This window comes from Anabrus simplex, chromosome 13 (genome assembly GCF_040414725.1).
Source record: "Anabrus simplex isolate iqAnaSimp1 chromosome 13, ASM4041472v1, whole genome shotgun sequence".
Taxonomy (NCBI): Eukaryota; Metazoa; Arthropoda; class Insecta; order Orthoptera; family Tettigoniidae; genus Anabrus; species Anabrus simplex.
In genome coordinates, this window is record NC_090277.1 from 9,478,133 (window position 1) to 9,492,370 (window position 14,238).

A 14,238-nucleotide genomic window follows, 5' to 3' on the forward strand; every position below is an offset into this window, starting at 1 on the left:
TAAATGTTGATTGATTTTAGTATGTTGTGTCTTATGGCAACTACATGAAAATCTAGCAGTACATTTGTAAATAAATACTTTTCCCTCTCCCCCTCTCTGATTCTATTAATGAATTTACCATGCAAGTAGGTCGTGCTGTTAGGATCGCCTTGCTATGAGCTGGGTCGGAACCCCACTGCCAGCAACCCTGAAGATGGTTTTCCGTGGTTTCCCATTTTCACACCAGGCAAATGCAGGGGGGGAGGGGGCTGTACCTAGGCCATGGTCGCTTCCTTCCCATTCCTATCCATATCCTATTGCATCGTTGCTACAAGACCTATCTGTGTTGGTGCCACATAAAAAAATAAAAAATAATCATGAATTTAGATTTTTTTTTCCTTAGTCCACATGAACGCCGAACATCGCTAACATAGACATAGTGTTCAGTCTTGTAAAAGGTCCTTGTTTTTATTGCAACTATCTTAAGGTGAACAACTGCATTGTCATAAGCACCATGGTAATTGTGAAGACTATCAAAATGAGAAAAATTGCGAATGCTTGAAGAAAAAGAAATCAAGCCTCTTTAAACAGAATGCCTCAATATCACAGAGGCTAAAGAAAACAGGTTCTTTCTGAAAACCAACGAGACCCTGCGTGGCAATGTGTGCTCACGTGCACTTCGCAGTTTCATAAGCTTCGCGCTGCCCTGCTCTGCTCTTCCCTGCGGCTAACTGCTTATAAATGTGCGCCGGGCCTACGTAAGTGCTCATACTCTTTTGGTCAACTGCATTTTTACTACTAAGATATCTCCAACATACCCAGGATGCTTAGTTCGGACTGAATTATTGAAATCAGATTAATAATTGCAAACGGGTTTGAATATTTTCAATCCAGATATATATGCTCTTATTACTTAAGTACAGTGTAATATTTTATTTTCCTTACTTATAACAATATGTTAAATTGTAAATTCAATGAATTCCAGGTAAAAATCAGTTCTTTTGCTGTATCACGTGATCTGTTACCATGGATAACAGTTTTAAACAAAAGGGGGCGTGTCATTGTCGATTTGAAACATTTGAATTTCTATGATTGTATCATATTGGTTCTGTTGGATGTGGCATAGTGCATTGTGATTTAAGTTTATTTGAACCAGACAGTACAATTTTAATTGAATTGCGTCCTCTTTGATTGTGCTTTCGAAGTTATTGGTGTATTTACCTTATGGGAGTACTTCCTACTTATGTCAACTTATTTTGTTGTGACATTTAGAAGTCACAGAGAAACAAGTCTCAACTTCAAAAAAGGCTTTCACAGCCGCAGATCTTATAATCACAGCATATCCATGTTGGTTCTATTGCTGTGATTATAAGATCTGCGGCTGTGAAAGCCTTTTTTGATGTTGTATCTCCAATGGGGGAGCGTTTTTTGAACGGAGAAATCTTTTCTCCTTTAGCAGGTTAGCAAACTTGATTTGCTAACTCGGCGGGGCCACACAGTTTGGTCTGCCACTGCTAAGCAGAGTCCTGGAGGGGCGTGCCATTCCAGCTGATGAGTCCAAATGGCACGTCTGGACGAAACTCTGCTTTATGCACACGGCCTAACCACCCAAAAGCTGGTTCTATTGCTGTGATTATAAGATCTGCGGCTGTGAAAGCCTTTTTTGATGTTGTATCTCCAATGGGGGAGCGTTTTTTGAACGGAGAAATCTTTTCTCCTTTAGCAGGTTAGCAAACTTGATTTGCTAACTCGGCGGGGCCACACAGTTTGGTCTGCCACTGCTAAGCAGAGTCCTGGAGGGGCGTGCCATTCCAGCTGATGAGTCCAAATGGCACGTCTGGACGAAACTCTGCTTTATGCACACGGCCTAACCACCCAAAAGCTGGTTCTATTGCTGTGATTATAAGTCTCAACTTATTATGAATTATTTTCCCTGGTAATCCAGTTCATCCAATTATTAATTATATTCCTGAAAATGGTGTGCAGGACGATTTCAATTCTAAAATATTGATATTACAAGTCTGGGAGACATTGGTGTATGGATTATAATTTACATTATCCATTGTGATTTTAATTGTGATATAACTCCTTTCAATTTTCATGATTGTCTTTGAGTAAGATTTAAATAATATCTTAAATGGGTGTTTAGATTCATTAAATTCCTTAAATGAAATTAGTCTACTTCTCTTAAGTCAGTATATTTCTTTGGGGTGTTGATCCACATAACCTCCTGGCCCAGTGTGTTTGTTATTCAAGCTTCCAACTTGGGACCTATTTGGTAAGTATTCTTTGCTTCAAATGTGTTGCTTTTGGTGATCCCATGTTGTCCAACTACTACTGATTGTGAATCACTCAGAGATGCAAGGTAGAGATGGGTAATCACACTGCGGTGTTGTGGCATTAAGCCACATTTTACCATTAAAAATATGACACAAACCCGGGAGAACACACATCACTATGGAGCTGCTTGCCCCATTTTGAATTATTTTCTGGATATTTTTTGTGATGAGCAGCAGATTTAAATATTAAAGAATAACATTCTTGCAAAACCAAACATTAGATTCCTTTACTTTCATCTAACACAGCCAGACAGGAGGCAGTGTTGCCAACCTTTTAATCCCAAAATATACCTTCCACCTGCCTCAACACTGAGGATGCCAAGGCCAAACTGTCGCTTTGAATTAAGCCCCTTTTTCTCATTTACTCACTTAATTTAACATTAATAACAATAATAATAATAATAATAATAATAATAATAATAAACACTTTATTAAACATCATAATTAATAAAGATACAGCACACAAATTGTGCATTGTATAAACACAGTTTGTCATATGTACTGTCACTTCTCACTATTACAGAATTTCAAAATAGATAATCCCCGGTTTTTGCATGTGATTACGTGATATCGACTGCAATGCTCATTGCACATCTTGCAAACACAGGTTTTGTCGGGGTCATGGAAGTATACTAACAATTTGTTGGTTGTTTTGATCCACCTTTTCAATACAAATTAGTTTGTGTTGCTAGGCCGTAATGTTACAACACTAATTTACCGGGACATGTTTCGCTTTATTCACAAGCATCATCAGCCTATACAATTGTCTCAAGGTTTGTCATATTTGGATTGTTGTTACAAAGAGAGCACAATTCTTAACTAAAATTCTCAATACTGAAATATTACTGTATTCTAGAAACCAACGCACTTTAGAAACTATGGCTCCTATATATTAACATCCAATATTTATATTTATGACTCAAATTTTAATACCAAATTATAGTTGAATCAATTTTATTTTAACATTGCAAACAATTTTTAGCCAAATTTTCAAATTGTAAAAAATGTGTTTTGGACGTCAATGTGTTATAGTATTAAGAGTTACTCCATTTTAACATTGCAAATCATATTGTCATAATTTTTAATGTGTATATTATTCATATGTTTTAAATATTGTTATCACTGAAATTAGATTTACATTCAATGTAATGAAATTTGTAACAACAATCCTAATATGACAAACCTTGAGATAATTTTATAGGCTGATGATACTTGTGAATAAAGCGGAACATGTCCCGGTAAATTAGTGTTGTAACATTACGGCCTAGCAACACAAACTAATTCGTATTGAAAAGGTGGATCAAAACAACCAACAAATTGTTAGTATATCATAGCATAGTTCAATATGGGTCTAATCATGAGATTAGTTACATGTCATGGAAGTACTCGGTGTTGCACAGTCTATGGTGATCCCCATGAACCATCATCAAGTTAACGAAATGTCACATGTCTTGATTAGTCTTTGTCTATGTTCTATTCATCATCGCCTCCGTTGAGTAGAAATCGAGCCAGATTTTTTTCCCTCTTCTTCACTCTGTCCTGCATTAATTTTTCCCAAGTATCTGTGGATGGAAACCCTCGCTTCATTCGGAGGTCCCCGATGAAGGTTTCCTTTGCAAGCTCATATGCAAGCCTTGATTTTGTATATTTTGATATTCCGAGTGTACTTTCAGGAAGCGCGACTTGACTGCTTCAATTATCTTCAGCTCAGCCAGACCCAATTTATCCCATATAATGTCCAGTCCATATGTGGCAATTGGCGCAATTTTCACATCGAATAGTTTCATAGCAGTTTCTAGTGAAAGCTTGGTAATTGTTTTAATATCATATATTGCTTTGGTGGCCGCCGTTGCTCTAGACTTTATGTGAATTCTATAGGTTGTTCTGTTGTTTGCATGGTCAGTCTTAGATACTTAAATGTATTGACAGTCTTGAGGACTGTATATCCTAGGTATATCCTGTCACTTGCGGCCTCTCGGCCACCTTTCTGAAATGTCATTTTCACTGTTTTCTCTGTGTTAATTTTCATCTTGTTATCTTTTGCCCACCTGTCTAGATTGTCTACAGCTTTTTGCACATCATGTAGGTAACTTGACCCAATGACCATATCGTCTGCATATAAGTATATTTTCAAATCCTCTATTCCTTGCTGAGTAAACTTTACCACATCGTACGTCGCAATGTTAAACAGCAAGGGGCTTAGTGGATCTCCTTGGAGAACTCCGTTGGCCTGCATGATCAATTTCGAAGTCGTGACTTGGTCATCAATTTGTATGTAATTTGTCGTCAGTATGTTACTTATCAGAGTCGTGAGCTTGTCTTTCCCCATTATTGCTTCCAGCTTCGCGATTATTAGTGGTCTGCTTAACGTTAAATTGAAATAATAAATATGGTAGTTCAACCTATTCAATACAAGTAAATAAGAGATGTAGAGATTACATTCTTATTTAATTAAAAGTGGAAATGGTACCGGTTTCGACCCCAGTCTGGGTCATCATCAGCTGATTATGCATAAGTAAGAAAGCTTTTGCATAATCAACAAATACTGCATGGAATTTGCCTCTTGGATGTCTGAGGGCTTCTTCAATGTCACTGATGAGGTTGTCACCTATTACACATGATCATATCAGTGTTATTGAATTAATGCTTCTTGGAATATTGTGATGAGTGAGTGAGTTGTATTTTGCATTTCTAGCATCATTGCCCATGATCACCAGATTTTGCAAAAACAGGGTCCACTTACAGGTTCAGGTGTGAAAACAATGATTGTGAAAGAGCAACCTCAGGCCAAGTTAAATGTCACAGAGTAATAATGACTTGACATTCAGACAATGGAATATCTCCAAACTGTGTGGAGCAGTGTTTATAATGAGGTGACAGAGGTGACAAAGAATAAACAACATACAGATTATGGAATATAACACACCTGCCTATGAGGATCACTGCTGGAGTTTCAGCCACAGGATCCCAAGATCAGATTTTCAAAGGTCAGAATAAATTTTGAGTATGGAAAGCAAAATGTGTAAATCAGGACATGGTCAGCTATCTGCAAGTAATCAGGCCTTAAAATATAGGAATGATTCCAGCTGTTATTCTTCCATCCAATTTTTTTTTTAAATATGTACCTAACTACATGAAGATCAAAATCTACTATGTCATCATAGGAGCCACTGTATTCTACAGCTCTGAAACTAAACAAGCCACAGAAAGTTACAGTAAATATATGGATATCACAGAAAGAAGTTGTTTGTGAAGTGTCACTAATGAAGGAAATTGGGGATTCTATAGAAGAATGCAGAGATGTACAGTGATATGAAAACAGACGGAATTGAGTACCTAATTCATGGCAGCTTGATACACTGGACTGGTCATGTTGCAAGAATGGCCAACAGAAAAGTCGTGGTCAACGAGACACCCCAGGAAAACCTATTACAATATGGACAGCAGAACCAGGATAGTAACATTAATAATCATTGTACTGGCTCATACACTGAGTGATGCCCTCTAGACGGCCTGCTCATTACTACGTAGATACTATGGGCTGAGTTATTTTAATTTTGTGGAATTTTCCCATGAGTCACAATCGAACCAACAATTTCAAACCAAGTATGAAGCTCAGGTGACAGAATTTGAGAATGATCTGGTTGGAGCTGTGCTCACTTTGAACATATGAAATAGGGATATTGAGGTCCACAATCCACCACATATCTGCAGAAGGAGTTACTGAGAACATAAATAGCAAACTCCATATTGTCGAGGGTTAGGGGTGTAACATCTAATTAAGCTAAACTGTACTTACTTGTCTTCTTCTTTGAAACAGGCCACCAGCTGACCAACTGTGCCTTCATCCACGCATATTTCATCCTTAATATCCATAGAAGGCTGTAAGGAATAAATATGCAAAGCAAAGTAAGAAATGTAGAGTAAACAGATAACTAGAGTAAAAGTTTATAAATAGACATGACATAGCTAACAAAATAAATTTCATAGTTGCACAATAAAAATATAAATTTCTTTGCCCAGTGTAAACAGGAGACAAACAAACAAGTGTCAAATCATAATTATATGAAGAACAGAAACAAGAAAAGGAACTCATAATAGGATAAGGGGGAAAGCACTGGAAGAGGTAGCAAAAGAAGAACAACTTGAGCGACAAGGATAATCTGCACATCTCTTGTCTTCTCTTCTTACAACATCCTGTCATCCTGTGTTCTTAAATGACTCGTCACATGTTTGTTCCTTGTGTCCCCACAGATGACTATGATTGTCAAGCAGACATACATTGGATCTTAACCTGAGAAAGGTCAATCTCTTGCCTGCCATGTCCAAATTTGGTCAGCAATTAGTCAGTTGTTGGACTTTTCATTGACTCAAGACAATCTTAAGGCTTTATCAACATTGACTTACAACATTTACATTCAGATTTTAAACCACAATGCTGGGCCATGTTTTCTAGGGATAACTACTGGCACCTCTTTCCAGGAAGTCCCAGAATTGATTCTCGGAGAAGTCGGAGATTTTACCAGACTCTGACGGCTAGTTGCTGGTCCAGTCAGCCTACATGAGAACAATGAAGGCTAGTTGCTGGTCCAGTCAGCCAACATGAGAACAATGAAGGTGTTAACTAATAGCAAGATAGAGTCCTTAGTCTAAAAAGCTAAGAATAATGCCAAGAAACTTTGTTGTACCCACTGCACATCGACTTATAAATATCAGGCCATCAGGTTGAGCAGAGGTCGCTCAGGAGGTTAATGCTCATCAGATCTGTATCGCCATGGGTTTTGCTTTGGTCTTTAATGGACTCTGTACAGAGAGTTTAGGACAACTTTATATGTTTCCTAGCCAAGAGCAGAACAGCCTAAATTTTTACGAATTATCATTCAACTGAAGTAATCTACACTTGACTAATTATGTACCTAGCTGATCTACCCATGCTTCCCTATGCAATTGTACATTGTATATAGAATTCCAGATTAGGTAGTGTAGATATTGTGAGTAAGATTGTATTAAATTGCATAGCTCCTAACGTTATCCTAGAAACGTGACAGGGAAGTCACAAAACATCTCTTTTTATGTAAAGACTGGGCTAGGGAATTTTTATTGTAATGGTAGGCACTCTTGCCAACCATGAGCCACAATCAAGTTGGGGAATTTTCATTATAATGGCAGACTCTCACACTCCACCTGACTCCAAAATACTGCCTTCCTGGTTTTCCCAACAGAAATCAACATAGGTCATTTACAATGATGAAAGTACGAATGTCACAATTACAAGCAATGCAATCATATGAAATACTCGATCAAATGGAAAACCACACATTTTCTCTCTTTTAACCAACAGTAGAACGCTGCCAATCTGACAGTCCAAAGTTCCAGAGCTGAAATGACTAGGCCTCAGATAGCTGTGAACACTCCTCTGCCATTATTCCGTTAAATGTGCATACTGCTCAATTGGATCAGTGCCCCTCAGAGTAGGGATTGAATAGCTGGAATGCCATGACGAACCAGTGTGTTACGAACCAGTTGTATCAGAAAATGTATGAATCAGAGGAATCATATGCAAGAGAAGAAAGTTATCCAACTCCCCTGCTATTTCCCACCAATATTCAGGCAGGCTGCTATACTCTGTATGCAGCAGTAATCCCACCTATCAGAGATGAGTGGCAGCATAAGCGACAAACAACTACACAAAAAACCAATGGTCAACATAATGTTATTATTGATCATGACCTTTCGATATTGTAGGTCTTCACATTTAGTTTCCTTCTGAGTCTGAAATGCCACACTTATCATAGTCAGTACAACTGAATAAAACATAAATAATTGGTAATTGTATTCTCTATAAATTCTGTGACGTAGTACTTTTCGTTCCATAGATTCTGCATTTAAGAATTAAATTTTATGCACCTTGCCCAAAACTACAATTTCATTCAGGGTGAACAGAATTTTTTATAGCTTTGACTGCAGTATTTTATTCTCCAAATCTATATATCGATTTCCATGAAATTCTGTTTACCTATTTTCTAATGGCTTGGCGCTGATATGGAGTTAGCAACATTAAGAAAAAAAACGGTCATGAATATCTCTGTTATCATAGCTGGTACAGCAAAAATGTATAGACATAAATGGTCAGAAATTTAATTCTCTATAGATTTCTTTATAGCTTTTTATTGATAGGACCACTAATAACATAAATATTTGAGAATTTTAGGCCTTCCCCTAAACTACCATTTTTCTCAGCATGCATTAAATGATTTATAGCCAAGATTGTAGTGGCTCATCCCCCAACCTCAGATACCGATTTTCATCAAATTATCTACAGTCGTTTTCTCGTGATGCATGTACATAGGCCTACATACAGACAGACAGAAATTACAGAAAAATAAAGAGTGCATTTCCTTGTTATTGTGGACATAACTGATATAGAAATACATTTTTTTAAATTCTAAGCAATGTACAGACAAAACTCTTATTTTATACTGTCCCCTTTATGGCGGTCGCTCAGCCGGCTGCCTGATAGTCCCACGAAACAAACGTTTGCAGAGCCGACATTGCTATATAGGGACAGTTCTTTTAAAAATTTATATTCGCAAGGCACTAGTGATAGGATAGGTGACAGTTGGCACAATGAAATGCATAACAAAACAAAATTGAAACTTTATTAACAGCAAAATCTGGACATCAAAAAAAATTAATAAACTTCTGAATTATTTTCACTGAACATGACCCAAGTAATTTACAAAATGTGCTTCTTTATTTCCTTGAATTACATTTGAAGGTATTTCGTATTCATTATTCACAAATGCTTCATTTCTGGGATCAACGTCGGATCAATATGACTTTCAAATCAAACAAAATGCCTCTTACTTAATTAATAATAGGGTACTCAAATCTCCATCTGCCAATAACACATCACCTTGAAATTGAGCATTCTACCTTTAGAATAGTCAACTTTACTAATCATAGTATTTCAATCTCATTGTTGTTAAATCATTTTATTTCATTAAATTATTCACTTTTTATTTATTTACTTAAATAAATTGTATCACGATATCCATCCTAAACTGTGCCAATGCTATTATGGTACATTTTCCAAAGTTTGTTAAATCAGCAAGGATTTAGATGTTTAGGCTTTACAAGTTTGTTAATTAGGTTCCTTTTAAGTCCTAGCTTAGCCTTACTAGTTCTTACTTAATAATTAGTAAAATTTTACTCCTATTCTCTTATTTATATTACCGTTTAAACCTATTTCTTGTAGGTTATGAATTTCATAATTGGTTCCATACTGAATTAAGATTACATATAATTTTACAAAGTTTATTCCACCTACTCAATACAGTATAATAATTGCAATGTCTATAAATACATTACAATATGTTATCAAGGGACTAGTTTTGACCCTAAGTGGGTCACCATCAGCCTAAAATAAGATACACTTTGATTTTTCGAAGTCCCAATGTAATGGAATTACAATTATTACCTGCTAGGGTACTATGTACTCTGCACTATATTTATGGGCTGTGAACCTGTCTGCATCTCTACGAAAACAATTTCGGAAGGAATGATCTTCCTTAATGGGTAATGGTGAGACATCTAGCGGTCAACTCAAACTTGAGGCGAGAGCTCGCTAAGTGGTGCTGCTATCTGGTCGCGATAAGTGAAGTTTGAGCTGACAATTAACTCTGAGGAGCAGCTGTTTAAATTATTGGATTCTTGTGGCTGAATTGGAAGAAGACGCTTCGCTACGGGTCCTGTTTCTTGGATAAAATTGTAAAGGAAGAAGGAAGAATGGTGCTGGGACTTCCAGGGTGATGTTTTCCCAATCTGGGCGTAAGGCCTGAAGAATTATGGGTTTTTTTTTTTTAAATATTGATTTTGATACATGCTAGCATCCGACCTTGTAAGTAAATCTTAACCGTTTCTGTACTGTTAACCTACCAAAACGAGAGTGCTGTAATCATGCTAAGAGACGTGGACACTTTTAAAAGGAAGGATATGTAAGAAAATCTACAGTTGGTTTTTGAACTTTTCGAGGTTGTTTTAAAATTCAAGAATTGAGTATCGGGTCTTAATCATATCTACGTTATTTTCATGTCCTCGGGGTTTCAATTTAAATGTATGGATGATACTTATTTTTCTTTTAATTCAGTTATTTCTAATTTTCATGTCTGTAAAGGTATATTTACGTTGAAGAGCTCTCAACTAATCTATCATGTAAGTAGTCTCTGAATAAGCTTATGGCGCTTGAATTTCATTTCCTTAATGTCATAATAATTATATTAATTATCTAAAATATTTTCAAGACATCTTGCCCAAGTATAAGAAAGAAAAGTGTTTTCAGGGAAGGCTTATCTAATGAGTTACTCGGTTTTTCAAGTTCTCATTTGATTTCGATGCTCGTCATCTGTTTCTGTTCGATGTCATAGAACGCACACGTGACTTTTGCCCTGCTGTGTTGAAACTGACATTTGAGGGTCAGTTGATTATTATTATTATTATTATTATTATTATTATTATTATTATTATTATTAATGGCTTGACTGTCATGTTTTTTCTGGGGAATGATCTTGCGTGCAGACAGATGTGACTGCTGTGATTGACTTATTTATTTGAGCTGAGTTACCGTCTCTTTGGGTGATATTGGATTAGTTATTCTACATCTGATTTTAATTGCATGTTCTTGAATTATTATTATTGCTTCGATATTTGAAATTGTGTGATTTTGTGGGTTATGACTATTTGTGGGGCAATTTGTTAACCGAGATACTTCATTAGAAGGTTTTCACCGTTCAATTTCTCAGAAACCTTTAAGATTTTCAGACTGTAAGGATTTAATTTAATCTTAATTTACTTCCAACTAACGATTATTAATTATTCTGAGGTGTTTTCTGTTCTTTTAAGAGGTTGACGCCTGAATTTCTATATTCTTAATTCTTTTAATTTATCTGAAAAGGTATTATCATTCCTTGAGTAATTATGAATTTTCACACATCAATTTTGAAGTAGGAAGTTATAAATAATTTGGATAATTAAAGGTTCTTTCTTAAAATTATTAACGAATTATTATTTCAGCCAAGTTTAATTAATTAAGCTTAATTTAAGTTGATTCACAAGACCTCTTGAGTTCAGAGCTTCCACAATTGGCGACGTTCTTTCTCTTTGGATAATGGTATGTATTTCTGATTTTATGTTAATTTATTATCATTATCTGAGGATGTGCCAACACTGGCATTTTTTTATCTTGTGTTGTGAGACTAAGACAATATTACATTGTGGAATAAAAATTAGACGAGTGAACTGTGTATGTGGTGCAGTAAGATACATATAAAAATGATGGAGTGGATGAAATGTTGATAGATAAAATTACGTTGTACTGATCAATGAAAAATGAAAAGTTTTCAGGTCTACATGTGTTGCAATTAGACTGTAAGAATAGTATCAGAATGACTTCCTACATTGATGATTAAAATTGCACGATACAAGTATAAAATGCCGGTATGAATACTAAGTCCAGATGCTTTTATTGAATTCTATGCTTCAGGTGCATCTTCAGGTAGAAAGTTGAATGTTTGCATGTTGAACATTGGTGCAGAGGGTGTCTGTCTTGCTTAAGGTCCAATATTTCTGATACGGAAAATAAATGTAGGCAAAACCATGCAACTATTTACGATATAATAGATTCTTCCTGTGATATGAGGATTCCCATTCCAAGTTGGAAACAAGAGAACCTGACAATAACAGCTGCTATATATTACCTAGCTCAAAATTTTGAACTACATAAAGAAAATATGAAAATCGTTTCAAAAATATTGAAAATCTCACTATCAATCTTCCCGAGTACCTTCAAAATGTCTGCTTTAAAATGAGGAATTGCTCAATGCAATCAATTCAGCAGTTTCTTACAAATTCTATTATAAGAAAAATGTAATTAAAATATTAGATTATATCAAATAAGTTACCTGTGTTTCACTTGGCTTGGCCAACTCTAACCTGGGTTCTTCTTTAAAATGTATCTCCTCTGATGTAATTTTATAATTGTCCTGCAAAAAAGTTAATATATTAGGCATATTTTTCAAGCACATCTCGAAATTTAGTTATATATAAGTGGGCTTAACAATCCATAATTTTCTAACAAATGAGTCAGTTTCTGTTTCATTATCATTTTTCAAAAAATTTCTAAGTCGAGTATCCTTAAAAACATGACAATTAAGATACCTTCAGGAGTGGAGAAATATCCTGTTTGAATGCTCAGAGATATTTTTGAAGAATAGAATAATTATATTATATAATATATATAATATATAATATAAAATAATTATGAACGATTAGGAAAATGTACATACATAGTTACAAATAATCTGCTCATCATAAACAAACCAATTATAAACTATTAAGAACTTAACCATTTATCACTGTTATCTTCTATATCCTGTACCGGCAAATACATCTCAGCAAGAAATATTTCCATATCTCCCTTTGCCTGTGAAGTGCTCAGACTGAAAGCAGGAAAGATCCTCAAAAGCTCTGCCATAGCAAGATATGTGTCATTGAGGAGTTAACGTAAGGAAAAGAAGAGCGAGTTAGTTTTTCATTGCTTTCCTCTCCTAGCCAGATAGTGCTGTTACATACCAGTTTCTCAGTTTCATCAAATGTACATACGAACCAAACATATGAACATCAACTTCATACCCTTTCCTAAGGGACCTGGCTATATAAGGAATGGTGTTATTCACACTGCAAATACCTCAGGCACTTTCAGATTATCAGAGTTTAGGACAAGACTCAGACACAAATTATCAGCGAAAACACTTGTTCTGGGCAATCCAGAGGACATTAAGCATTGGGCACACGGTATCTCAAGAGAGATGGATTCCTATCTTCCATTCTACATCATATGAAACGTGGAAAGGAAGTCATCAAGGACAAAAGCCCTAAATGACATGAACAATACAAACAATTATTCCTAGAGGTTTTCTGAACCACAAAGAGCTACAATATCATAGACGGGCCATATACCTGACATCAGCGATCCTTGTGAAGGCTTGAGAATATATGGACAGCCAAAAGGGATACTGCAATTTTTTTTTACGTCGCAATGACACAGATAGGTGTTTTAGTGATGATGGAATAGGAAAGGGCTAGAAGTAGAAACGAAATGACTATGGCCTTAATTTCGGTACAGCCCCACCATTTGCCTGGTGTGAAAACAGGAACCATTGCAAACCATCTTCATGGCTGCCGACAGTGGGGTTCGAACCCATTATATCCTGAATAAAAGCTCACAGCTGAGCGACGCTAACCACAGGGCCACTTTGTAAATACAGGGAGAGTGCATGGTGTATTAAGAAGCAAGAGGTTAGATTGTTGTCTCAAGAATGAAAGCTCTACATTCAGCAAATGGCTGCAGTAATCAGTGTAACGAATCCCACGATACATTTTGTTTTACTAAATGTTACTGAATTATAACTTACACTGCTCTTGCAATTCTTGTTTTTACTAAACCCATTTTAATGTTTACACAGAGAAAGTAATGTGAGAGGCAGTAATTATTTGATTATATATCCTATTTCCTTTTTAAAGACCAATGAATGAATTCAAAAATATGTTGTGAGTATGAAAAGAGACAAATTGAATCCCACCCAATACAGTAACTTATGATCTGCACACTTCAAAGATAAGAACACACACTTTCCATCACAGTTGCAAACAAAAAATAGAGTGCTCACTGCCAATAAAAAATAACCAAGAAAACCCAGCAGAGGCAACTCATAAGGAACATCGTCCTAAACATTTAAATTGGCGACTACTAAATAATTTCAAATTATTTACTCGTAATCACTTGCTACTCTTATTTATTACACATACATACATTATCATTATAGACTGTTATGCCTTTCAGCGTTCAGTCTGCAAGCCTCTG

General features: G+C 35.8%; 1 protein-coding gene across 2 annotated transcripts in view; it reads right to left on the reverse strand.

The window, feature by feature from the left end:
- The window catches only part of LOC137502853 (gastrula zinc finger protein XlCGF57.1-like), a 67,620-nt gene that overhangs the window by 25,338 nt on the left and 28,044 nt on the right, over positions 1–14,238 (reverse strand). For both annotated transcript variants that reach the window (XM_068229984.1, XM_068229983.1), the window contains exons 3-4: positions 12,278–12,358; positions 6,118–6,200 (exon numbers count right to left, since the gene is read on the reverse strand). In XM_068229984.1, coding sequence (XP_068086085.1) covers positions 6,118–6,200; positions 12,278–12,358 — 164 coding nt within the window. The remainder of the gene's footprint in view (positions 1–6,117; positions 6,201–12,277; positions 12,359–14,238) is intronic.